Raw genomic sequence first — 27,542 nt, 5'->3', positions numbered from 1 at the left:
TTTAAAACTACAGATGAGATTCAGGCTCCAAGGAGTGGAATTTGTTTGCCCCTTTGTTGGGAAACATTTACATTTCTAAGGGAAACCTCTATCTGTGAAGATGCCTCCCTCTCTGTGCCAGGAAGAGGGGGGGGATGGTCTTATCTCTAGAGGCTCTTGGTCAATGCCAGAGGCAAGAACTTAAGTTGGTTGCTGTCTGGCAATCTCATGTAACTGGTTTAGGGTGGTGGCGTCTAACCTTTCTAACCTTTACTTAATCCGATTTGATTCTTGTCTAAAAGTCATGGGATCACCCAATGACCAGACCCCACCCGCACTGATACCATTTTAACTTTTTTTCATGTTCTTTCCTTTGTCTTGTAAAGAGATGAATCATATACCTATGCCTTATAAAATTAGCCCTAACCCTCAACTCGGGGCAGCAGCAGGAGCTCTGACTGCCCGTGGGTTCTGTCCCCACGCACCAGCTCTGCCTGCCCATGGGTCCTGTCCCCATGCCAGCGGGGGCAGCAGCAGCAGCTCTGCCTGCCCATGGGCTCTGTCCCCATGCCAGCGGGGGCAGCAGAAGCGGCGGCAGCAGAAGCTCTGACTGCCCATGGGTCCTGTCCCCATGCTATTCCACACTATTTTCTAAATAAAAGAGCACTACTGCCAGATCTTGAGAGTCTAAGTAATCTTTCTTTCGACTCCTCGGCTCACCGACCCCGCATCATGTGCCACAGTTTACCCATTTGAAAAATGGGATTTATGGTCATAGTAACCTACATCATAGAGACTTTTGTATTATTTTGTGTGTGTTTGTGCTCTTTTCTTAGGACACTCCCCCATCCCTCCCCGACTCCCCCAACCCCATAGATTCTAAGCTCTGCCTGAGTAGGAGGGAGTTTTGTGACTTAATCATCTTTATGGCTCTCATAGTGACTACTCTAGAAAATACTCTGCAGTGGGCATTCAATACGCACCTGGCACATAGCAGATGCTCTATAAATATTTGTCTAATAAATAAACAAATGTTGAAGTGAATGTGGTAATTACAAGAGTTAGCAAAATTTCTAAATATCCATTTTTCTTCTCAGCCTAAAATGATTGCCACTCTAGGCGAACGCAGTTTTAGTTATAGTGTTTCAAGGCCAAATAAACCTGTAATAAAAATGTATATAATAATCAGTGCACGATCTGAGCACAGCACTTGTAATTGGGGAAGAATTTCAGCCTTAAATATAGGCATATCTATTCTTTTCAACCAGAGTTGTTCCTTTTGTTGACGCAAAATAACCAATAACCATTCTATAGATAAGAGAAATAGGGTGAGTTTTACTTAGGCCAGAGTGAGAATTATAACCCTGGAAGGCCTTTTCCAGAAGGGAAGAAAGCATTCGTAGAACCACGGTTTTCACTCGTCTTACATAAATCTTTTTAGAACAGAGAACATACATTAAGCACATCCAAGATACATATTCATCAAAGTTTCAAACGGGTATTTAGTTGCAAATTAGCAAGTCAACATAACCCTGCTGTCGAGAAAGAGACTAATATGGGCGTTACCAACAGGGCGTAGGAGAGGAAGTCTGCATTCTTAAGAGAGTGCATTCTTTAGTTTAATGGTTAAGGCAGACGTACAATATTTGTTTGAGAATCAGTTTGAACCTGAATAGTTACTCCGTATACCTCAATATGTGAAAATCTCTCGTCACTTTGAAGGGATGACTATAAAAATCCGTTTGTCTTTTCCTGCGCTTCTCGCCTCTCATTGTCTTCAAAGCGTCCCTACTTGGTTCTACAACGGGATCAGTAAGGTAACTGGAACAGCTGAAAAGAACCCGAACGGCGAATACGGCTTCTTATGTCCTTCGCGCCACCCCGTAGTTCGCGCCGACGCGGGGGCGCGGCGCGCGCGTTTGAAAGCTCGGAGGCTTCGGGTCGCAACGACGGTTGCCGCGGTGTGCGCGCTGGCGGGGAGGGAGGCTGCCCGCGGCGCGCGTGCTGGGGCCGCTCGGACGAGTTTCCAGACGACCTCGGCCCAGAGCCCTCGTCAGCCTGGGCTCTGTCCCCGGCGTGTGGCTCCGGTAAGGGGAGGTTTTGGCGGCCCTGACGGCGCGGGCCTGGTGGGACAGAGCGCTCAGCCGAGTGCTTCTGTGACAGCTCCGCCGAGCGGGAAGGTTGATGACGCTGGGAATGTGGCGTTGGCTGGGGATTATCTTAGGAATCGTTTTTGCGACCCAAACCCGGGTGCGCATCTGGATCACGGGGTGGCGTGGGGATTTCGGGACAGAAGTTGCCCTTTTCTCGAAGCGAAGCCTGGCAGTCCGTGCTTTCCATGGAGGCCCCGCTGGCGAATGCGGCGGGCAGGCGGATCTGGGAAACGGATCTAGCAAGCTGCCGTCGTTTACACATGGGCTGCCTGCTGGGGGCTGTGAGGCCCGGGCCTGTGGCGACGTCGGAGTTACGCCCCAGACCCCAGCGCTGCGGCTGGCGCCCCTGGGGACAGTTGGCTACCTCGGCCCGGGAGTCTCAGTTCAGCGCTCCGCGGAGGCTGGAACCGGACCAGGGTTTCTGGTGGGCGAGGGGTTGAGAAAGAGCCGTGTGAAGCCCAGTTCCTTCCCCTGAACCCCTCAACTCACCTGCCTCCAGTTTTCAGGTGAGGTGATGGGGCAGGTGGGAGGAGGATTTGCACCTCCAGCCCTCGGTGAGTTCCTGGATCTGGGGATACAGTCTGCCTCGACCCTGGAAATGCCTGCAGGGGTTGTAAATAATCCCATCAGAACTTTCCCTTCCTTTTTCATTCTGCTTTTTCCTCTGTTTGGCTTCTCTTTTCTCAGTTATCTTTATTTTTTCTCTTCTTTTGTGTTTCCTTTTCTCCACTGTCTGTCTACACTTTAGCTTTGGCAGTAGTATCCACGTTTTTGTTTGGTTCTAGGGTGGCTTAGGGTCCAAAAGTTATTATCTGATCCAGTAGATCTGTTGATGAACTTGCTGAGCCCTTAACTTTTTAATACTGCTTTTTTTCTTTTTTTTTGAGGAAGATTAGCCCTGAGCTAACTACTGCCAGTCCTCCTCTTTTTGCTGCGGATCCTGGCCCTGAGTTAACATCGTGCCCATCTTCCTCTACTTTTTTATATGTGGGACGCCTACCACAGCATGGTGTGCCAAGCGGTGCCATGGCCGCAGCCGGGATCCGGGCGGGCAACACCGGGCTGCTGAGAAGCGGGACGTGCGAACTTAACCGCTGGGCCACCGGGCCGGCCTCTGGGCTGGCTCTTAATACTGCTTCTTAAACCGTGCTTGAATTTTAAAAAGTATCTGAAGTACTCCACAGACTATGAAATTCTGCCCACAGTCATATTACTCTCATTTCTAATATAGCTTCATCTAAGATATTCACAATTTTATGCTGTTCTCTTCATAAGAACCTTGTGATTGGAGGAGGGTGAAAGGGGTGATTAGGCACATGTCTGTGGTGTTGGATCCTAATTAGTCTTTTGAGTGGTGAACATGATGTAATCTACACAGAAATCGAAATATAGTGATGTACACCTGGAATTTATATAGTTATAAACCACTGTTACTGCAATAAAACAACAACAATAAAACCCTGTGATTTAGATTAGTATGGTTATTTAGCAATTAATGCATACAGGATATGTCTACAGTATATACAGAATCTGTGACAGAGTGTGGGCCAGTGGCCAGAAGTCATCTTATCAGTAGACTACGGCCAAACCTGTTTAGTCATGAAAAAAGTTGCCTCAGAAAATTGTGAAATGGTTAAGATATGGTATATTTAGGTGCAAATGGCTTGGGGTGGAGGACTGAGTCCTAGAGTGTTCTAGAATGAAATCAAATGTTAAAAGACTTCTGTTTAAACTTAGGTGTTTTTAACTGGAGGAAAGTTTTTTTTTTTAAACACTTACACTACTTCTGAATGTCAAGTCTTCCTTATGCTGAGGGGAAAAAGGCAGCGAGACTTAGGCAGTAAGATTTCCAGGACACCATACTTAATGGGTTTTTTTGCATCCTACTTTTCTGGACCCCCGGGGCTACTTTGTGTCCTTCAGTTCTCCTTTTGGGCTGCCTCAGAGTTCTCTGTTTGCCATCTACATTTATCCCCTAGATGATCTTATCTAGTCTCTTGGCTTTAATACCATATATATGCTGATACCCTATAAATTTATATCTTCAGTTTGGATTCCAGATCTATATCCAGCTGTCTGTTTCACATTTCTGCTTGACTGTCTAATAAGGCATTCAGAATTGAGTTCCTCATCTCAGTAATGGCACCTCTGTTCTTCCAGTTGCTCAATCTGAAAATTTAGAGCTATCCTTGACTTTTCTCTCATTCCTAGCAAAAATCCAAACATTGGGAAATCCTGTTCTTTCCAGATTCAAAACATGCAGAACACAAACATTTCTCACCATCTCTACTTCGGCTGTCCTGATCCAAGCCACCTGGATTATCTCCCCTGGATTATTGCATTAGCCACTTTAATGGTCTGATTGCCTCCGCCCTTGCTCCCCTTCACTTAATAAACACAAGCCAGAGTGATCCTGTTGAAACATAAGCTGGAGTGTATTCCTCCTCTGCGTAAAACCTTCCAATAACTTCCTGTTTCTAAGTAAAAGCTGAAATCCTTGCAGTGACTAAAGCTCTCTGAGTAAAAGCCCTGGATGATCTATCCATTGATGTGAGTGGGGTGTTAAGGTCTCCTGCTATTATTGTGTTGCTGTTAATGTCTCCTTTTAGGTCAATTAATAGTTGCTTTATGTACTTTGGTGCTCCTGTGTTAGGCGCATATATAAATGTTATGTCCCTTTGATGGAGTGTCCCTTTTATCATTATATACTGCCCTTCTGTGTCTCTCATTGCCTGGTTTATCTGGAAGTCTACTTTGTTTGATATAAGTATGGCAACACCTGCTTTCTTTTGTTTGCCATTGGCTTGGAGTATCATCTTCCATCTCTTCACTCTGAGCCTGTGTTTGTCTTTAGAGCTGAGATATGTTTTCTGGAGGCAGCATATTGTTGGGTGTTGTTTTTTAATCCATCCAGCCACTCTGTGTCTTTTGATTAGAAAATTCAATCCATTTACATTTAGAGTGATTATTGATATATGGGGGCTTAATGCTGCCATTTTATCACTTGTTTTCCAGTTGTTCTGTGTTTTCCTTGTTTCGTGTGCCATGTATTTCAGACCTGCCAGTTCAGTTTGGTGGCTCTCTATGATGGCTTTCTCATTATTTATCCTTTGTGTCTCTGTTCTGATTTTTTGTTTAGTGGTTACCTTGAGATTTGTATAAAAGGTCTTATAGATGAGGTAATCCATTTCCTGATAGTCTCTTATTTCCTTAGTCTAAGCAGGTTCCATCCCTTTATTCCTCCCCATCTAAGTTATTGTCACAACTTACTCCGTTTTGTGTTGTCAGTTTGTGATTAAAATGAAGTGATTATATATATTCTTGATATTTTCCTTCCCTTTTTCTTTACTGTTATAATTGTTTGCTAGCATGTTTTGATAGGGAGTTGCAATTTTCTGTTTCTGTTTGCCTATTTATCTCCTTGCTCAAGGCTTTGTAAACCCTTTTTTCTTTTCGGGTCTGAGGGCCTTCTTGATCATTTCTTGTAGGGGATGTCTTGTGGCAATGAACTCCCTCAGCTTTTGTTTATCTGGGAAAGTTTTTATTTTTCCATAATATCTGAAGGATATTTTTGCTAGATAGAGTGTTCTTGGCTGAAGCTTTTTGTCTTTCAAAATTTTAAATATATCATTCCACTCTCTCCTAGACTGTAAAGTTTCTCCTCAGAAATCTGCTGAAAGCCTGATAGGAATTCCTTTATAGGTTATTTTCTTCTGCCTTGCTGCCCTTAATAATTTTTTTTTGTCGTTGACTTTTGCCAGTTTTACTAATGTATGCTTTGGAGAAGGTCTTTTTCCATTGGTGTAATTAGGTGTTCTTTTAGCTTCTTTTACTTGTAATTCCAGCTTCTTCTTTAGGTTTGGGAAGTTCTCAGTTATTATTTCTTTGAACAAGCTCCCAGCTCTTTCTCCCTCCCTTCTTGCTCTGGAATACATATAATCCTAATGTTGCATTTCCTAATTGAGTCAGCTATTTCTTGGAGAATTTCTTCATTTCTTTTTAGTCTTAGTTCTCCTTCATCTGAAGCATTTGCTAATTCTCTCCTCCATAATATCAGCTGTATTTAAGGACTTCAGATTTTTCTTTATCTCATTCTTGTGTTTTTCATCTCCAGCATTTCTGATTGGTTTTTCTTTATGGTTTCAATCTCTTTTGTGAAGAATTCCCGCTGTCCATTAATTTTATCCTGATTTCATTGAACTGTCTTTCTGAGGTCTCTTGTAACTCATTGAGTTTTTTTATGATAGCTATTTTGAATTCTCTGTCATTTAGATTGTAAATTTCTGTGCCTTCAGGATTGATTTCTGGGTATTTGTCATCTTCTTTCTGGTCTGGAGTATTAATATACTGCTTCATAGTATTTGATGGGGTGGATTTGTGCCTTTGCATAGTCATAGTATTTGGTCGCACATTCCACCTGTTGCCACTGGGTGGGGAGCAAGAGCTGTGTTCTGAGTCCACCATGATCTCTGTCAGCTGTGCCTGATCCACTCCTTGGGACTGCTGTATTGGCCCTGTGGGCTTTCCCACTGAATGGGAAAGTGATCACAGGGGTGCTCAGGGCTACAGCTGCCTGATCCCACAGTCCTGCTGAGACAGGTTACCCCTTTGGGGCCACAGTGGTACCATGGGTGTTCTCAGCATCTGGGAGCTCATTCGCCTGGGCGTGCAGTCTGCTTGCCATCTCCTTCTAGGTCGCACCAGCTGTTGTGCTTGGTGGGCAGGGCCTCTCCACCAAGTATGAGCCTGGGCCATTCCCTAGGACTGCAGTAGCACTGTGGGCTCAGCAAATGGATGAGAAAGCAATCAGGCAGGAGCTCAGGGCTGCTGTCACCTGTTCCCACAGTTGCGACGAGGTGCACTCCCATCCTTGGGGCAACAGTGGTGCTATGGGCTGTCCAGCCGAGAGAGCAGTTGTGTGCGTCCACAGGGCTGTCAGGGGGGACCAGAGAGTGCTCACCTATCTCTACCACCTCCCCTTCAGATGTATAGCTGTGTGGGTCTCTCAGGTATCCTGTTGTGCTGTTTGGGTATCCTCCATTGATCAATGAATGTTCCTTTAGTTGTAGTTCAAAGGGGGAGAGATAAAGGGAATAGCTCACTCCACCATGTTGCTGACATCCGTCTCCTTTGTTCCTTTTTATGATTAAATAATGTTCTGTTCTAGAGAATAGGAGTTCTGTTGAATGATGTTCTGTTGTCTATATTGTAGAGTATATTTTGTTCATCTGTTCATCATCTGATGGATATTTCTGTTTCTTCTTTTTGGCTATTATGAATAATGCTGCCTGCATAAACAGTTTCTTTAAAGGATATAAAAGACCTGTTAACAAATACTTCCAGGAGGTGTGAGAGGGAGACTTACTCTTCACCTTTTTGTACCTCTCTGGTTTCAGTTTTTTCATTGTAAGTAAAATTGGGCTAAATATTTGTCATGGTCTTTTCCAGTTCTCAGATTTCATATTTATGTGGTAAAAGGAGTGATAGTGTTATAGGAACTTTTTCTTCATAAAGAAGAGTTGTATTTTTTATAATTGCAGTTGCAGTGTAAGTTTCAATTTATTTTCATCATAGGACCTAGAGTGATTACTACAATGGAAGAAGTCAGTAATTTCAAGACACCAAGCAAACTATCTGAAAAGAAGAAATCTGGTAAGATATATATGGAACCTTCTTCATTGGTATTAGAAATGTCTTAGTATTATTGTAGTTCGATCCTTTATTATCTGTCACACATAATTTTAGCATAAGTCCTCTTTATAATGTTGATCTTAACAAATAAGACTGATTTTATAGGCCAGGGTTTGGTCATCTATGAGCTAATTTTACTGACATTCTAACAGATTTGGAGGTTCTCCCTGGTGAACAATCAACTTGAACCATTAAGGAACATTACCTTTCCTCCTCTCATACATGCGTGGCTGTGGTAATGGAAAGATATTTTGCAAGGCAATTCAGTGGGCAAAGGAGAATCTTTTCAACAAATAAAAACAATTGGACATTCATATGCAAATTGACCCTTAGCTCACATCATATACAAAAATAGCTAAAATCATAAAATTTCTAGATGACAACATAGGAGAAAATCTTACATTGTTCATTTCTGGTATATAGATTTTTGTGTATTGACCTTGTATCCTGTAACTGTGCTAAACTCACTTATACTATTAACTTTTTTATAGATTGCTTAGGATGTTGTACATAGTTGGTAGTGTTGTAGATGAGTAAAGACAGTTTTACCTTTTTTGCCCCAGTCTGTATTACTTTATTTCTTTTTCTTATAGCACTAACTTCAGTATATTTTTGAATGGAAGAGATGTGAGTGGACATACTTGCCTTGTTCCCAATGAAATAGTGTGTTAGATGTAGGTTTTTCACAGATGCCCTTTATCAGTTTGAGGAATTTTCCTTTTATTCCTGGTTATTATGAATGGGTGTTGAACTTTCTCACATGCATTTTCAGAATCTATTGAGATAAAGTTTTCTTTTTTAGTCTGTTGATGTTGTAAATTACATTAGTTTTCAAATATAAAATCAACTTTTCATTCCTGGGGTAAAGCCAATTTGGTCATGATGTATTTTATATATTGCTTGATTCAGTTTCTAATATTTTCTGTGTTCATGAGGGATATTGGTCTGTAGTTGTCCTTTTTTGGAATGTCTGTCTAGTTTTGGTATCAGGGTATTCTCTATTCATAAAGTAAACTGGGAAGTGTTTCCTTCTCTTTTCTTGAAGAGTATATGTAGAATTGATAGTATGTCTTCCTTCACTGGTAGAATTCACCAGGAAAGCTGTGTGGGCCTGGAATTTTCTTAGTAGGAAGATTTTAACTGTGACTTCACAGTTAATGAGTTATAGGGCTATTTAAGTTATCTATTTCTTCTTGTGTAATATTTATTGGTGTTTTTCAAGGAATTTGTCCATTACTTCTAAGTTGTGGATTTTACTGCCATAAAGTTATACATGATGTACTCTTATTGCCCTTCTAATGTCAGTTGGGTCTGTGGTAGTAGCTCCTTTTTCATTTCTGGTACTGGTATTTTATATTTTCTTTCTTTCTTGATTGGGTATGTCTGTCTTGGTGAATATTTCATGCACTTGGAAAGATCATATTTTCTGCTGTTGTTGGGTGCAGTGTTCCATAAATGTCAGTTAGTTCAAGCTGGTTGACTTGTTTATGTTGTTTTGTTCAGGTCTTCTATATCCCTACTGATTTTCTGTTTACTTTTTCTATTACTTGAGAGAGAAGTATCTCCAACTACAATTGTGGATTTGTCTATTTTTTTCTTTCAGTTCTGTCTGTCGCTTTATGTATTTTGAAGCTTGTTATTAGGTACACATACATTTAGAATGGTTATTTCTTTTCAGGAATTTACCCCTTTACTGTTATGAAATGTCCTTCTTTATCCAGTGTTGTACTCTCTGTTTGAAGTTCACTTTATGTGATCCTAATTGAGCCACTCCAGCTTTATTTTGATTAGCGTTTGAATGGTATATGTTTTCCAAACTTTTTACTTTTAACCTATTTGTGTCTTTATATTTAAAGTGAGTTTATTATACACAGCATGTAGCTATGTTTTGTTTTGTTTTTATCCATTCTGACAACTTCTGTCTTTAACTGGACTATTTAGGCACTAGCCACAGTTGGCAATCTAAATTCAAGTTCAAACAAATTAAAAGTAAATAAAATTGCAAATTTAGTTTCTCACTTGTACTAGCCCATATTTCAAGTGCTTAATGATAGCATGTGGCTAGTGGTGCCTGTACTGGACAACACAGATACAGAACATTTCCATCATGATAGAAAGTTCTGTTGGACAACACTGTGTAGACCATTTACATTTGGTGTAATTGCCTGTGGTTGGATTTAAATCTGCTGTTTTGCTAATGTCCCATAGCTTGCTGATGATTTGTTAATTTTTTTCTAATCTTTTCCTAAGTGCTTCATTTTTGGTAGGTTTTTTGTTTTATCTTAAAATTTAGTTACCTTTTCTTCTCTAAGATGGTGTTAGTTATATCCATTGTATTTTTCATTCTTTGAAGTTCCATTAGGATCTTTTTTTTACATTTTTTTGTCTCCTTCTTTATGCTCATGTTTTCCTTTACAGTATTGAGCATACTTTTAAGATTTGTATTTTAAGGTTCTTATCTGCTAATTCTACATCACTGCCATTTTATGGTCTGTTCTGTTGGTTTATTTTTCTCCTAATATGGGTCATATTTTTTCTTTCATGCCTGGTAATTTGTTATTGGCTGTTGGACACTTAACCTTGTTGAGTGCTGGATTTTGTCACTCCTTTGAAGGATGTGTGATTTTATTATAGTCCACAGTTAAGTTACCTGCACATTAGATTGTTTCCTTTGAGGCCTGCTTTAAGCTTTGTTCCAGACTTTTTCCTTGGGCTAAAATTTAGCTGTACTACTAAGTTGTGATCCTTTAGAGGACTTTACTCAATGCTCTGTGTGTTACAGAGCTACCACACTCTGGCTGATTATAAATGAATTATTCCTAGACCTGTGTAATCTCTGATAATTGTTTAGCATACTGCTTGTCTTTGGCACTTTATCTGGCTTTGGGGAATTTTGTTCATTGTGTGTATAGATAAGTACTTAGCCAGATGCTCCAAGGGAGACCTCTTTTCAGATCTCTGGAGCTTTTTCTCGTGCTTTTTGCCTCCCTCTTTAGTTCTCTGCTCCACAAATTCTAGCCACTTAGGTCTCCTTGACCCCAATCTCTGTCTCCTTAATATGACAAGACCTCTGGGCTGTGTTTCTTTGTGCTGCAGCTTGGAAACTGCCATCAAACAGTAAGTTAGGATAATGATAGGGCTCACCTCATTTGTTTCTCTTCTCTCAGAGTTTACACCCCTACTCTGCCTGTGGTCGATTATCTGAAAACCATTATATCTTGTCAAGTTTCCTAATTGTTCATGGCAAGACAGCAATTCCAGGAGTAGTTAATTGGTCATGAACAAAAGTAGGACTCCTCTAGCTCATCTTTTTTTTTTTTTTGAGGAAGATTAGCCCTGAGCTAACTGTTGCCAATCTTCCTCTTTTTGCTGAGGAAGACTGGCCCTGAGCTAACATCCGTGCCCATCTTCCTCTACTTTATATGTGGGATGCCTACCACAGCATGGCATGCCAAGTGATGCTGTGTCCGCACCCGGGATCCAAACCAGTGAACCCTGGGCCACCGAAGCGGAATGTGCACGCTTAACCACTGTCCCACCAGGCCGGCCCCTAGCTCATCTTTTTTAATGCCTGTATAATGCTCTGTGATACAGATGCACTATAATTATGACTCTAACGATGATTACGTAGGTTTTTTGTTTTTTGCAGCCACAAAAGCAAATCCAAGTATTCAAATATATATGCAGGTATACGTGTGTGTATGATGTCTTTGGGCACATGCTGCAGTGCAGGCATTGGCAAACTTTTTGTAAAGGGACAGATAGTAAATAGTTAGGTTTTGTGGGCCGCCTAGGGACTCTGTTGCATATTCTTCATTTTTTGACCACCTTTTAACATGTAAAAATTCTTAGCTTGGGGGCCATAGAAAAACAGGCTGATTGCTGCCCCTGCTTCAGTGTCACTGTAAGATAGAGCTCCAAGAGTAGACTTGGTCAAAGGGTATCTGTTTAAAATTAGGATAGATAGTGTCAAATTGCTCTCCAAAACACTGCCAATTAAATACTCTTAATAGTAGTATGTTGAGAATGTTAGCGTGCATTTTTAGAGATCTTTTCAAATACTAATTTTATTTTTTATTTCTCTTTCTGACATTTAGGATTATCTTTAACTCCATGTATAAATATTCCTGCCTCTCCATTTATGCAGAAGCTTGGCTTTGGTACTGGGGTAAATGTCTACCTTATGAAAAGGTGAGTATAAGTTTCAAATTAACATTTTTACATGGAACCATAGTTCACTGTACTTGGAGACAAAAAAGGAATATGAAAATTCAAATATTTAGATTTGGGGTATGTTCCTGATCCTACCTGACCACTATATACCAGTCCTAGAACATTTTATAACCAGAGCTCTGCCTGGTATACTTGTCTCCTACCTTCCTCCTGATGGATTATTAAAGGAGAAATGATTTACCTTATAATTCTCTCTTTGGCTTGTGTGGGAAGGGGAAGGGACAGAGGAAAGGGGTTCCTGTGTGGTGATAATGCAGGATTCTCAATAAAAAAAACATCAAAGAGGATGCCAGTGTTGGGGATGCCAGTCCTTCTCAAGATAGCCTCTTTTAGAGAAGTAAAGGTTTTTCTTTCTTATGTCATCATTGTTAAGCAAGAAGGTTAAATACATGATTTTAAAGTAGGAAAATTGTGTTGAAAGAAAAATGAAATAGTAGAATAAGTGCTAATAGCTAATAATATTATAGGTGTCAACAAACACATTTTTTAAAAAGTTGTTTATTTTACTCATTACTCTGTACCTAGTTTCATGTTTAGTAAATAGTGGTAAACAACTGAGTTAATATGTATTCCTCATTGTACTCTTGGAATCAGCCTGACTAGTCCAACCAGGCACATTGTTAGCTTCATCTAGTTTTATATTGTTTCCAAATAGAAATACCTTCTTTAATAAGAAGCTAATGAATTGAGAATAGCATAGCAATTGTATATAAGTAAGTATTCTTGAAGCATTTTTGCAGTTTAAACACCCCCTTTGTGTGTTTGTATGTTACTAGTTCTGTGAGCATTTGTTTTTTAGTATGTAAAAACTCTTGTCTAAGTTATCTTGAAAGAAAAAAATTCACACAGGTTCATGGCTAGTCTCATTATTTTTCACTTTTTTATCTTTTTGCTGAGGATGATTTGCCCTGAGCTAACATCTGTCACCAATCTTCCTCTTTTTGGTTAAGGAAGATTTGTCCTGAGTTAACATCTGTTGCCAGTCTTCCTCTATTTTGTACGTGGGCTGCCACCACAGCATGGCCACTGCCAATTGGTGTAACTCTGTGCCTGAGAACAAAACCTGGGCCACTGAAGCAGAGTGTGCCGAACTTAACCACTAGGCCATGGGGCTGGCCCTCCCTTTTTTAAAAAAATGTTTATAAATGTAAAGTGTCTTGTTAGCAAAGTTATACTGTGCTACATGACTTCATTAGAAAGCTTCATGTGGCTGATAGTGAAAAACAGCAGTCCCTGCCTGACCCTGCCACTCTGTAATGTGGCCCTGTCAGCCTGGGATTTGGTAACTGGGAGGTTTCCTCTGTTTCCCTGGTGAAGCGGGTCCTCCATTTTTCTGCATCATGTGCCTTACTGCTTCTTGGTTTACATCCCATTTTGGTTGAGGACGTCTGGTAGTTCCCATGAGAAGATGCACAGAAGATACAGTTTTGAGTATTTGCATTTCTGAATATGTTTTCATTTTACCCTCATACTTGACTGACCCTTTTTGTTTTTCTGGGTTAGAATTCTCTTTCGGAAATAATTTTCCTCCCGAAGTTTGAGGACATTGTTCCATTGTCTGTTGGCTTGCAGTGTTGCTGTTGAGAATTCTGAAGCCTTTCTGCTTGCTAATTGTTTTTATGTAATCTGTTTTATGTTATCTGTCCCTCCCACTGTCCTGGAACCTTGTATGATCTTCTCTTTGTCTCCATTGTTCCGAAATGTCACAGTGACATGCATGGGTGTGGGCCTCTTGGAATCTGAAAATTTCTGTTATTAAATTTTTGAGAAATTATTTTTAAAATTACTTTGTTGATACTTTTCATTTCTGTTTTTCTGTTCTCTATCTGGAATGCCTATTTTTTAGACATTCAATTTACTGATCACTGATCTACTTTTAAAAAAAATTTTGCCTGGTTTTCTCTTTTCTGTTGGTCTTTTTGCTCTATTTTCTGGGAGATTTCCCCAACTTCATCTTCTGATAAGTCTATTGACTTTGTCATTTTTCTCTATCTTGTTTTTAATTATCTGAAAGTTTTCCTTTTTTTTTTTTTTTAAGATTTTATTTTTTCCTTTTTCTCCCCAAAGCCCCCCGGTACATAGTTGTGTATTGTTCGTTGTGGGTTCCTCTAGTTGTGGCATGTGGGACGCTGCCTCAGCGTGGTCTGACGAGCAGTGCCATGTCCGCGCCCAGGATTCGAACCGACGAAACACTGGGCCGCCTGCAGCGGAGCGCGCGAACTTAACCACTCGGCCACGGGGCCAGCCCCGAAAGTTTTCCTTTTTAAAATGACATCCTAAGTCTTTTGAGGGTGCTAGAAGCGTTCTGTACCTCGATCTGGATGTTGATAACACAGGTATATACACATGTGAAAACTCAGTGAGCATATGGTCATGAATTACTCTGTGACTGTATGGTTCACAGGTTCTCGACTATGCCAGTAGACTTCAGGCTGAAGACTCTCTACTTTAGGCCCTTCCAAAGCCAGTCTTCAGTCTTCAGAAGCTGGGGGATAAGGGATGGGCAAGGGCCTGGTGATACACAATCAGGGAGAGTATCTAGTAATTTACTTGCTTTTTAAATAATTTTCAAAAAGTTCATTGGGACTGTTAAGTCAGTTACTTTCATCTGCTTTCCAAGTTTTCAAAAAGATTGTTGCCATTGTCTCCTTCATGATTTCCATCCTTGTCGATGGGTATATGTCTTAAAATGCCCATGTGCTTTTATTTTAGTGGGGCTTGGGAGGGATCAAATTGTATCTGTATGTTCAAGCTATCATTTTAATCCAGGAGTCTGTATTTTTTAATGTTAAATGAAGTTTGCATTCCTAGATTAAACCCAACATAGTTGCAATTATTATTTTTTAATGGGGCTAGCCCCATGGCTGAGTGGTTAAGTTGGCGCACTCCGCTTCAGCAGCCCAGGGTTTTACCATTTCAGATCCTGGGTGTGGACATGGTGCCACTCATCAAGCCATGCTGAGGCAGTGTCCCACATAGCACAACCAGAAGGACCTACAACTAGAATATACAACTATGTACTGGGAGGCTTTGGGGAGAAGAAGAAGAAAAAATAAATAAATAAATAAACTGATGGATTCATTTTGCTATTTGTTTAAACTTTTTGTATCTATGATATAAGTGAAATCAGCTTGTGACTTTCCTTTTTCTGCTGTCCCTGTCTGATTTTTTTATTAAGGTTATATAGACTCATAGTCCCTTTTCTTTTGATTCCCTAGAGCAATCTGTATAAGATTGAATGATAGGTTACTTGAAAGTTTAGTAAACTCACATATAAAATTATCTAGGCTTTGTATTTCTTGTGGGATGGTTTTAAACTCCTGATTACATTCATCATTGTTCTTAGATTTTTCTAAGAATTTGTCCATTTTGTCTTAAATTATTGGCATAAAAGTTTTAGTATTTATTCACTTAGATTTTTTTAATCTGTTGAATCTGTAGTTTTGTGCCCATTTTTATTTGAAGTATTATTTTTGCCTCCTTTCATTTTTTTTCTTGTGCCATCTCATCAGAAATTTGCCTGTTTTCTTAGTCTTTTCAGTGAACCAACTTTTAGTTTGGCCAAGTATTTTATTCAGATTTTGTAAATATATTCTTGTCATTCTGTAGCTTAGGATACGTTATGGAAAAGGTGAAGATGGACTTGCTCACTGAATTCTAAACATTTGAGAGCTATGGGGTACCCCTTGAAACTTGAAAAATATATTTTTCATAATGAAATGACATGGAAGAGGTTATCCTCAAATATTATTGTTATCTAAAACTGGAGGTTTAAGATAGTTTAGATATGCTTGTGGATGATAGATGTATGTGAATTAAGAAGTTTAATGATCCTTTGAGTACATGTTTGCTTGGTTTTTTTTCTCCCAAAAATTGGCACCTGAGCTAACATCTGTTGCCAATCTTTTTTTCTTTCCTCTCTTTTTCCTCTGCTCCCCAAAGCCCCCGAGTACATAGTTGTATATCCTAGTTGCAGGTCCCTCTGGTTTTGATGTGTGGGATGCCGCCTCAGCATGGCCTGATGAGCGGTGCCATGTCCGTGCCCAGGATCAGAACCAGTGAAACCCTGGGCTGCCAAAACAGAGTACACGAACCCAGCCACTTGGCCACGGGGCCGGCCCTACATGTTTTTTCATTAAAAAAAAAAACATCCTGCAATCACAGAGCTATGCTCATGAGGTAGTACAAAGTTAAACAAATTCTTGGTTCAATCTATTGTTTTATGTTCTTATGGTTAAGCTAAACTTTTTCTCTTTAGCTTTTGAAGCTCTTTCACTAGCTTTGTGCCTCTGTGCTACATACACTTTGTCCTTCGTAATTCACCATACTCATAAATAAATGCCTACCTTACCAGGTAAACCTATCTCTTACTTTGTTTTACTTGTTTATTTAGGCTTCAAAACATTTACACTTTAAATATTGTTAAAATGGGTGAATCCTCCTAGAAAATAGACAATTTACATTTTTTTCAATTGTGTGTTTATTATTATCTCCTTAAACGCATGTCTTTGAGTATATGGTGAAAGGTGTGAGATGGATTGGTTAGTGTAGAGGCACAGTATTTGTTGGGAAGAACAGTCTGTTATTCTTTGCATGATTATATATGGGCCAAATGTTTTTTGTACATCTCTTCAAGTTTCTTAGACATTAGTGTTTATTACTTTAACATTCTATAACTCGCTTCTGGTACACATAGTTAAATGTTTGATAAGTAGATGGTAGTCTGAACATGCTTGAATGGAAAAATTAGAAAATAGTATAGTAATTTTGAAGTTTAAAATTTATAACATTCCATCTTTTTTCTTCTACTTCTCTCTCTTTAACCTCTCCCTTCAAGCAATAGATATCAGACCTTTTGTAATCAATAGATATATCAGCTATACGTGGTCCAATGAACAAGGATACATAATACAAGTGTGATAGTCTAAAATACTTTAAATGTTTTCTAAAAAACAACATATTAAGTCCTTTGCAAAATTTGGAAGTTCTTGTTAGTCATTTGAAATGTATTATGGTTATTAATCTTCCTATACATCTTGGTTTTTTTAAAGATCTCCAAGAGGTTTATCTTATTCTCCTTGGGCTGTGAAAAAAATTAATCCTAGATGTAATGATGATTATCAAAGTATGTATCTAAAGAGACTAACTGACGAAGCTAAGATTTTGAAAAGCCTTCATCATCCAAACATTGTAGGTAAGTTTAAATTTATTTTGTAGCAGTATCTGGTATTATTCTGTTTATCCAGAAAGAGTTTATATAACCTCTTAACTAGTCTCACTAATAAAAATGAGGAGGATGGTGTTGGAGTTTGGCAAGAATCAAATTAATGTGAACATTCTAAAATAAAAATTAGTATATTATGTTATTAGATGCTTAAGTATATATTTAAAACTTCATGGGAATAGATATACTCATTGTGGTGCTGGTACTATGAAGAATTCAGGAATATAAAATGATCTTATTTTAGATAATTTTCTTATTTTCATTTTTAATATAAATAGGACTGGTGAAACTATTATGTTTAAGAAGGCAAAGTATTTAAAAATATTTTAATTTGTTATACAGTCGGCAAACACTGAAGGCATTTTAAATTAGGTCTACTGAATTAGTTTTGTAAATAATAGCTGTTTCATTGTATATTTGTCAGTCTTAATCCAGATCCATTTTCAATCATGTTCCTGTAAAAAAACTTAAATACTGTTGTTCTTCCCTATTCCAGTAAGAAAATGTCATGTTTTCTTTAAGGTTATCGGGCTTTCACTGAAGCCAGTGATGGTAGTCTCTGTCTTGCTATGGAATATGGAGGTGAAAAGTCTCTAAATGACTTAATAGAAGAACGAAATAAAGACAGCCGAGATCCTTTTCCAGCAGCCATAATATTAAAAGTTGCTTTGAACATGGCAAGGGGGTTAAAGGTAACTATGCCATTATGTTTTAAATAACTTCTGTGGGACATGGAAAAACTAAATACTTTATACACCTAATTACAAGGTGAGATTTTTTTCCCCCCAAAAGAGGGAGCTGCCTTAAGTTAAAGTCTTTATAGAATCACTCCTATTTCAGAATGTACTATTTCCTTTTTTATGATCAGTGAAGTATTGTTTGAGGCCTTCACATAGCCTGAAATAACCCAAGTCAGGTAGTTTTGCTTATCAAGATCATGTGTTAGATTTAGTTGAGAGGATTAATAAATTTAACAGAGATTTAATAATTAATTCTGGAGGTATAGCCTAAGCCCCTGTTGATATAAATAAGCCTCCTAAAGATTGCTTTGTGGCATAAGTTTTGGAGTTAGCTTACCTGTAAATAGACATCGATTTCCAAAGAATCACTTAGATTTCTGGTATGGCAGACTGAGGTAACATGGGATGTTCCCTTCTCTAGCTTCAAGTAATTTGAAATGATGGACAGATAGAAGCCTATAGTTTAGGATGGGAGTTCAAGTTGTTCTTTTTGTTTGAAGGTTATCATATTTTTTTTATTAGTTGTATTTTTGCTCTGATGTGTTAAATTTTCCACTGTTTTAGTATCTGCACCAAGAAAAGAAACTGCTTCATGGAGACATAAAATCTTCAAATGTTGTAATTAAAGGTGATTTTGAAACAATTAAAATCTGTGATGTAGGAGTCTCTCTACCACTGGATGAAAATATGACTGGTAAGTAGTATTCTAATTTTTTAAATTTTTTCATACAGTTTGTAAATTGCTAAGTTTTGCATATTTAAATAGGTAGTAAGTTCACTTTCTTCAAAACTCAAAAACTATAACAATTGTGCAATAAAAAGTATCCTTCCTTTCCTGTCTCTTCCCCTCAGCATCCAGCCCCCTCCCTTGCCTCACACAATATAAGTTAGTGGTTTCTTACTAATTTTAACTGAAGAAACTAAGGGAACTATTTCTAACCTGGATTGAGATTTTTAGTGGTAAAAGGTGGGGAAATAGAAAATAAAATTTTAATAAGGTTTTTAACAAGGAATTCATTTAGCATCAACATAGTGACAAGATTTGGGCAACTGTTAGAAGGAGGAGCTGGAGTGGAGGTAGGAAAGAGGGTGCTGGTAGAGGCCAGTCTTCTGCTGCTTGCCCCTGGCCCACCCAGCTCATTCCTCTCTTTATTGTAAATACTGACCATTCTCTTCTTGGAGAGTTTAAGATATGTTCTTGGTTGAGAACTGAGAGCCAGCCTCAAAGAGAAATCGTCTGCTTTCAACATATTATTAATAAATAACATCTAAATTTGCCTTTTTATATGAATATAAGGTAAAGGGAAGGTTAATGAATGCTGTTTAGAACTTATTAGAGCTTAATTTCTAGCTAAAGTAAAGGTCTACACTTGAATTGAAGGAAAAAGCCAAGATAAATAGAGTGACTTTATAATGATGTCTGTGATCATTAATAAAGATAGAGCTCTCATGAAACCCTAGGCCAAATAACTGCTACAAAGTTGAAACTTTAGGAAATAAAAGGAGAAATTGTCAAACAGAATAAAAAATTTTTAGTGTAATTTTTTCAATCCTTAATAGATTGAATAGACAAAACTAAGATATAGAAAATCTGAGTAGTAAAGTTAATCTCTGTGCATTAGAATATTTATTAAAGTTGACCATATATTAGTTGGGTTACAAAAGAAAACCTCAGATTCTAAAAAGTGGAAATAGTCTAATGGTTGACATTCATTGTCCTCAGTGCTATAAATCTAGAAATTAGTGACATGTTACTAATTTAGTAACACAGTTGGAAACAAAAATCCCCAAATTTTTTAGAAATTTAAAATACTTGTAAATAATTCTTTGGCTGAAAGAAGAAATCAAATTCCACTTACAAAATACTTAGAAAATAATGAGAATGTAACATCAAATCAAAACCTATTTAATAATAGAACTACTCAAAGAAAAACATTTTCATTATTTAACCTTTATGAAATTAAGTTGAGTGTTCAAGTCAATCAAAAAAACGAAGCCTTAAAAAATGTAGAAAGCAGAAGTGAATGAATTAGAAAATCTATAAATTCTACAGAATCCCAATATGATCTACTTTGTTTTGAAACATGTCAAAGTGAATGTAAAGTTCATCCTTGAGGATACATGTTCAAACATAGCTAAGAAAATTCTATGAAAGAATGATGAGTAGGAATTTTCCTGACCAGACGTTAAGAAGTATTATAAAGCTTAATATAATTGAAGCAGCAATACTCATGCCAAAATAGGCTGAAAAATATAAGAGAGTCAAGAAATAGTTCCCAAATATATAGAATTTGTTATATGATAAAGGTGATATTTTTGTATTAGTGAAAAAAAGGTAGTTTTGTCAATAAACAATAATGTTTGGACATTTTAGAAAAAATAAAGCTGTTTTCTCTCCTCACTCTAATCTCTATAGATTGAAGATGGGAAAAAGAAAGTAGTAGAAACAACTGTAGGTAAATATTTCCTTAATGTTGAACTTAGGAAGGACAGCAAAGCTAGAAACTATTAAAAAAAAAAAAAAAAAGCTGTGACTAACTGAAAACTTTCTATATGCTAGTGTGAGCTGCAGTCTAGGTTAACATGTACTCTCATGCACTGAGTAGAAGTTGTAATTGGTTATTGTTCAGGTTAGGAGAAGTTTTGCTATGATAACATAGACTCTCAAAAACCTCAGCAGCGTGGGGCCGGCCCAGTGGCACAGTGGTTAAGTTTGCACGTTCCGCTTCTCGGCAGCCTAGGGTTCGCCGGTTTGGATCCCCGGTGCGGACATGGCACCGCTTGGTAAAAGCCGTGCTGTGGCAGGCATCCCACATATAAAGTAGAGGAAGATGGGCAAGTATGTTAGCTCAGGGCCAGTCTTCCTCAGGAGGATTGGCAGTAGTTAGCTCAGGGCTAATCTTCCTCAGAAAAAACAAAGAAAAAAACCTCAGCGGCATAAAACCACCACGGCTTATTATTCAAGCTACATGTCCATTAGGGCTATGTTGCACGTCATTCTCACTTTAGCATCTAAGCTGCTGGAACATCCACTGTATGAAATATGGCCCTTATTATAAGGAAGATAAAAAAAGCTCTAGAGCTGCGCTGTCCACTACAGTAGCCACTAACTTCGTATGGCTATTTAAATTTATTAATAACTAAAAATTTTAAAAGTTCATTTCCTAAGCCACATTAGCCACATTTTAAGTGCTCAATAGCTACATGTGATTAGTGGCTGCCATGTTGGACAGTGCAGATAGAGAACATTTTTGTCATCACAAAAAGTTCTATTGGACAGTGCTGCTCTAGAAAGCCTTGCACTAACAGTTAAATGCTCCAGCTCAGAAATGACGCAAGTCACCTGTCACAGCCCACTGACCACAACTAGTCATGTGGCTCCACCCAACCACAACGGGTCAGCAAGTACAATCCTTCTGTGTGTCTAGAAGATGGAGAGCATGAACTGCTTGATGAACAGCACTAGTAACTACCACGGTGGTATAGCCTTTTCAGAGGGCCATTTGGAAATACATATTTTTTTTAAAAGACTAAACCTTTAAAAATGTTTATTCCCTTCAATCCTATAATTCCATTCCCAAGAACACATTCCAAAGAAACAATTGGGCAGTACAGGCATTTTTTACAGTAACCTGGTGTATTTCTGCAAAACCTCTCATTCTGTGAAAGTCAAAAGATAGAACTAGGTTTATAGAAGAAATAGAATTGGGACAGAAAAATCAAAATCCATGCAGCTTTGAAAACAAAGCAATAACAAAAACAATAACAATCCTAATAAAAATATTAGCATGTTCAATGTTCATTGGCACCCAGCATCAGTCAACTTATGTAGTCATAAACCCTGGGTTTGTGCTTCCTCAAAGGTATATATGAGGGCGTTTGTTTTCAATAGATAGTTTTCATTAAATGTAAAATTTGATCTGGCTTTTTCGATTAAAAACAATATGCATAAGCATGGGGGAAATGTCTTGGTGGCCCCCTTACCTGCACTCTCAGCTTCACCAGGTAGTTTAATGTTACAGTCAGCATTGCAGTTCTTAAGGCTCCTAACAGCTGTGCACTGAGGGAAGGTGTTTCTCTGGGCTGAGGCTTTCTCTTTGTGAGGTTTACTCCTGATCACTTCAAAAATCACATAATTAATCTTTTTTACTAATTGTGTATGAGCTAATTTGTTTTACAAAGATACACATTGTAGCAGAACAGACCATGCAAAAATGTAAGAGAATGTCCATCAATAAGAAAGGGATGGTTTAGGGGCCGGCCTGTGGCCGAGTGGTTACATTTGCGCACTCCGCCTCTGTGCCCCAGGGTTGCACCAGTTCGGATCCTGGGCGTAGACCTAGCACCGCTCATCAAGCCATGCTGAGGCAGTGTCCCACATAGCACAGCCAGAATGACCTACAACTAGAATATACAACTATGTACTGGGGGGCTTTGGGGAGAAGAAGAAGAAAAAGAAGATTGGCTACAGATGTTAGCTCAGGTGCCAATCTTTTTTTAAAAAAAAGGGGGGGGATGGTTTAATGTACTGTGCCACCACACGATAAAATACCATATATTAAAATTATATCAGTTTATATTTGTACGCATGGAAATATATCCAAATATATTAAGTGAGATGAACAGATTGTAAAATAGCAGTTAAAATATTTATTTACACACACATTAAGAAAGTTTTGGGAAAAAATACACCTAAATCTTTAAAAATTATATTTAAGTTTTGTGTTTTAATAGGTAACATATTTACATGTTTCACAACTATAATATATGTAGGGTATTCTGTGAAAAGCCCAAATCTTAACAGTGGTTATCTCTAGATTTATTGATTGACTGATTTAGCAAATATTTTTAATACTAAATACAGTCAGGCACTGTGCCAGGCACTATGAGTATAGCGGAAAATGGGATGGACACAGTCCTTACCATTTTAGGGCTTATAATCTAGGATGGAAAGCAGCTCTTGCATAACTAATGCTAAAGTATAATGACCGTTATCATATAAGGAATTATGTAAACATAATAGTGCCACCTAACGCAGCCTAGATGTTGAGAAAGGCATCCCTAAATAAATAATGTTTAAGCTGATAATTGAAGGATGAGTAGAAGCTCCAAGTTTCATAATTTTTCAATTTGACATAGTGTCCTTGAGAACTGAATAAGGTAATGTCTGCTTAAACTCTTTGAACATCATAAAGGGCAATAAAATAAGTTTCTGTATTGACAAAAAGGAATAACTGAACCATTAAATTCATGAGCTCATCATTTTGTCAGAATCCATCTTCACAGAGAAGCAAACTTAAGCAGTAACATATGTGGGGAACCCATTTCCATTATGTGTAATGTAAACAGACATGTAGGAAATGCACTTGTGATTGTCTAGAGTCTCCAACTGGGACTGATATATTAGACCCAGGGTTCTAGAAAGCTGCTTTTTAGCCTGATGGATCCCTATAGGAATTTGATGTGCTTAGAATGGGGTATGAATCCTTCCTTATTGCCACAGAGTCAGTGCCCACATGGACCATGTCTGCAGACTCTTACCTAGTTGCACATTCCATTTTTAGTATAATATACTCTAACACTGCCTAGTGAATGTTCTGTTGGTGAGAGCTTCAGCTTATCCTAGTCATAGCAGAAGTAGTTTCTAAATCTGCAAAAGGAAATGCGTAAAATTACGGAAGATACATGATAGGGTATCTTTCTTGACCACAGTGGAATTAAGTTAGAAACCAATAACAATAAGATATCTGGGAAAGCCCCAAGTATTTGGAAATTTAGCAACACAAATTCAAATAACCTGTTTGTCAAAGAAAATGACAAGGGAAATTGGAAAATATTTTGAATTGAATAAAAAAGGAAAATATAACATATCAAAATGTATGAGATATAGTTTAAGCAGGTCTAGAAGGAAATTTGTAGCTGTGTACATGATTATACTAGAAAAAAGAAAAGATGTAAATCAATAACCTATGTTCTATCTTATGCTAAAAAAAGCAAAGAAGATCCAAAGGCAGGCTAAAGGAGGAAATAATACAGATGTGAGCAGAAATCAATGAAATGAAAACCAAACACTAGAAAATATTAATAAAGCCAAAAGCTGGTTCTTTGAAGGATAATAAAATTGACAAATCCTTAGCTGGATTGATCAAGAAAAAAGAGAACACAAATCACCAATATCAGAAATGTAAAAGAGGTTATTGCTACAGATTCTACACACATTTAAAGATTAACAGACCAGTACAAACGGGTCTATGCCAACAAATTTGATGACTGAGATGAAAAGAACAATTTCCTTGAGAATTACAATTTATTAAAATTGATATAGGAAGAAATAGGAAATCATGATAGCCCTGTATCTATTAAATAAACATTCCCCCAAAGAAAACCCAAGACCCAGGTGTTTTCACCATTGTCTTCTGTCAAACATCCAAGGAAGAAATAACAGCAGTTTTACACAGATTTTTTTCAGAAAATAGAGTAAGGACCACTGGCCACTTTGTTCTGAGTCCAGCATAACTCTAATATCAAAACCCGACAGGGGCCAGCTCTGTGGCCTAGTGATTAACTGCAGCATGCTCCGCTTTGGCGGCCCAGGTTTGTGGGTTCGTATCCCAGGCACAGACCTATACCACTCATCAGCAATGCTGTGACGGCGACCCACATATAAAGTGGAGGAAGATTGGCATAAATATTAGCTCAGGGCTAATCTTCCTCTGCAAAAAAACACCAAAACCTGCCAAATACATCGTGAAAGAAGAAAATCACAGACCAGTCTCCCTCACAAACATAGATGCAAAAATCCTTAAAAAATATTAGCAAATTGAATCTAACAGTGTATAAAAAGGATAGTACATCTGAGCAACTATTGTTCATCCTCAGAAAAGTTATTTTACTATTCAGAAGTCAATGAAATTCACCATATTAACAGATTTGAAAACATGGTCATCTCAAGAGATGCAGAAAAAGTATTTGACTAAATCCAACTTGCATTCATGATAAAAAAACTTACTAACTAGACATAGAGGGAGCTGAGCCTCAGAAAGACTATACAGAAAAACCTACAGGCAGCATCATACCTGGAGAAGAAGGTGAGCAGGCCTGCTCTCGCCAGAGTTACTTAACCCTACCATTAAAATAAGGCAAGAAAAAAGTAGAAGGCATCAAGATTGGAAAGGAAATGAAATTGTTCATATTTACAGTTGATAATGATTGTTTAGGTAGAAAATCTTAAGGAATCTACAAAACAACTACTAGAACTAATAAGTGAACTTAGCTATTGTATTTCTATATATTAGCAGTAAATAATTGGAAAATGAAACTTTTAATTCCATTTATAAGTACCAAAAAGCATAAAAAATTTAAGGTTAAATCTAACCCAAAAAGTCTAAGGTTTCTATACTGAACACTATAAAACATCACTGAGAGAATTAACTAAGACATAAGTAAATGGAGAGAGAGATCATGATTGTGGATTGACAGACTCAATACTGTTAAGATGCTAATTCTTCCCAAATTATCTGACCATTCAGTCCAATCCCAATCAGAATTATAGCTGGGTTTTTCCTTGAAATCACCAAGTTGACTAAAATTTAAATGGAAATGTGGGTTTACCTATGTCATTCCTGGGCAGGAGCTTTAAGAGCCAATATGTGATTCCACCTTTTCCTGTTTCCCTGATTTAGCAATCATAGAAGCAAAGACATGGTACTTCTCTCAGTCCAATGACAGCATAGTTTGAAAAATGAAGACACTCAGGCACAGAGATTAGGTGATCTGCTCAAGGTCACACAGTACACAAATGTCTTTGAACCCGGGCAAGGCAATCTGGCTCCAGGGTCTGTACTCTTGACATCCACAATCTATTTATATTCCTACCACTTTCTAAGAGAATTGCTGTTTCTTTACACCCTTGGCAACTGACCAGCTTTTTGAATATTTAACAATCTGATAGGGAAAAAGTAATTTTTGTTAATGAGGTTGAGTGTATTTTCATGTTTCTTGACTACATTTATTAACCTTTAACCTACTCGTTAAATCATTTGCCCATTTTCCTTTGGGTTGCTTACCTTTCTCAGTGATTTCTAGTGCTTGACCTTATGACCATTTTACTTGATTTTACTTGTTTCAGTGACTGACCCCGAGGCCTGTTACATTGGCACTGAGCCTTGGAAACCCAAGGAAGCTCTGGAGGAGAATGGTGTTATTACCGACAAGGCAGACATATTTGCCTTTGGCCTTACGCTGTGGGAAATGATGACTTTATCTATTCCACACATTAATCTTCCAGATGATGATGATGATGATGAAGGTATAACTACGTAATTTTAAACTCCCGATCTCCTTAGTTTGAACTAAAGATTAGCTTATAAAATTACATTTTATCTTTCTATTAAGTTAAAATTTAAAAGAGAAAGTTGTTTGATTTAGTGGCATGAGATATAGATTGTGTTAATACCAATGACTAATTTGGTGTACCATCTTGGTTTAATCTCATACAAATGAAATGTAGATTAACTGAGAATAGGGAGATAAATTAAGACAATCTAGAGGAGCAAAAATTACCTTAAAAACTGCCCTTTCCTGAGACAAAGATTGGAAAATTATCATAGTAAGGAGTAGGGGTTGATAACCTAGAAATCCATGACAGCAGCTAATCCACACCACGACAGCACAGTTGAAGAGACTGCCTGCAGTGTAATGAAAAGCATCCTGCAGGATGGATTCTTGTTTCAGGAGGAGCAGTCAGAGTTGCTAAGCTTTTCCATGACTTAAAAGTAATTTTGTTTAATTGTTTCAATCTCCAACTCCTTCATGAGCAGATAAAACTTTTGATGAAAGTGACTTTGATGATGAAGCATACTATGCAGCTTTGGGAACCAGGCCACCTGTTAACATGGAAGAACTGGATGAAACGTACCAGAAAGTAATTGAACTCTTCTCTGTATGCACCAATGAAGATCCTAAAGATCGTCCTTCTGCTGCACACATCGTTGAAGCTTTGGAAATGGATGTCCAGTGATCACCTCCTATTCACTTCCTGAGCTTTGAGTATGGCTCTTGTAAATAACTGTTCACTGTAATACATTTCTATAGTTACTATGATAGTCTGTAATTATTAGACTTTTTGGAAGTGGCCTATTTTAGGACCATAGCACCTTGTGACACTTGAACAACTATTTCTGTTATGAAGGTATTTCATGTATGCTTATGATGTAAGCATTTAAAGTTGTGGGTGTTCTCTGAAGTTTAAGGAACAAGCTACTTAGGTATTTGAACTTGTTCATACAGATTTAAAACACCAGCAATAAAATGCTATAAACACTATTGTCTAATGTAAATTTGGATGAGTAACCATTACTTTTATTAATGATCTTTCTCAAATATTCCCTATTTTAATGGATCTTTTGAAATTAGCACTTTGTGCAGTACAAAATAAGTCTACATTTGCTTATCTTTTAAAACATTAAACCTTTTGCTGGCCTTTCTTGGCTGATTTGCTTATTAAATATGGTCACTGGAAAC

The 27,542-nt window shown here is 37.9% G+C and overlaps 1 protein-coding gene across 1 annotated transcript; it reads left to right on the top strand.

The window, feature by feature from the left end:
• Positions 1–1,863: 1,863 nt before the first annotated feature.
• On the top strand, positions 1,864–27,542 carry PBK (PDZ binding kinase). Its single transcript, XM_001492945.5, has 8 exons — positions 1,864–2,066; positions 7,707–7,784; positions 11,921–12,014; positions 17,108–17,250; positions 17,803–17,972; positions 18,585–18,714; positions 26,149–26,328; positions 26,840–27,542. Exons 2-8 carry the CDS (start codon positions 7,727–7,729, stop codon positions 27,037–27,039), a joined length of 975 nt encoding a protein of 324 aa, XP_001492995.1. The 5' UTR covers positions 1,864–2,066; positions 7,707–7,726; the 3' UTR covers positions 27,040–27,542.

The sequence above is a fragment of the Equus caballus genome, chromosome 2 (genome assembly GCF_041296265.1).
Source record: "Equus caballus isolate H_3958 breed thoroughbred chromosome 2, TB-T2T, whole genome shotgun sequence".
NCBI lineage: Eukaryota > Metazoa > Chordata > Mammalia > Perissodactyla > Equidae > Equus > Equus caballus.
Note: the sequence above shows the minus strand (reverse complement) of the source record. Positions and strands in the feature narration are given on the sequence as shown.

What these genes read in the sequence shown, in the direction of transcription:
- PBK (XM_001492945.5), top strand. Translation starts at nt 7,727, where the DNA reads ATGGAAGAAGTCAGTAATTTCAAGACACCAAGCAAACTATCTGAAAAG. An exon ending in ATCTGAAAAGAAGAAATCTG is followed by an intron (nt 7,785 to 11,920) that starts GTAAGATATATA and finishes TCTGACATTTAG; the next exon opens with GATTATCTTTAACTCCATGT. An exon ending in ACATGGCAAGGGGGTTAAAG is followed by an intron (nt 17,973 to 18,584) that starts GTAACTATGCCA and finishes CCACTGTTTTAG; the next exon opens with TATCTGCACCAAGAAAAGAA.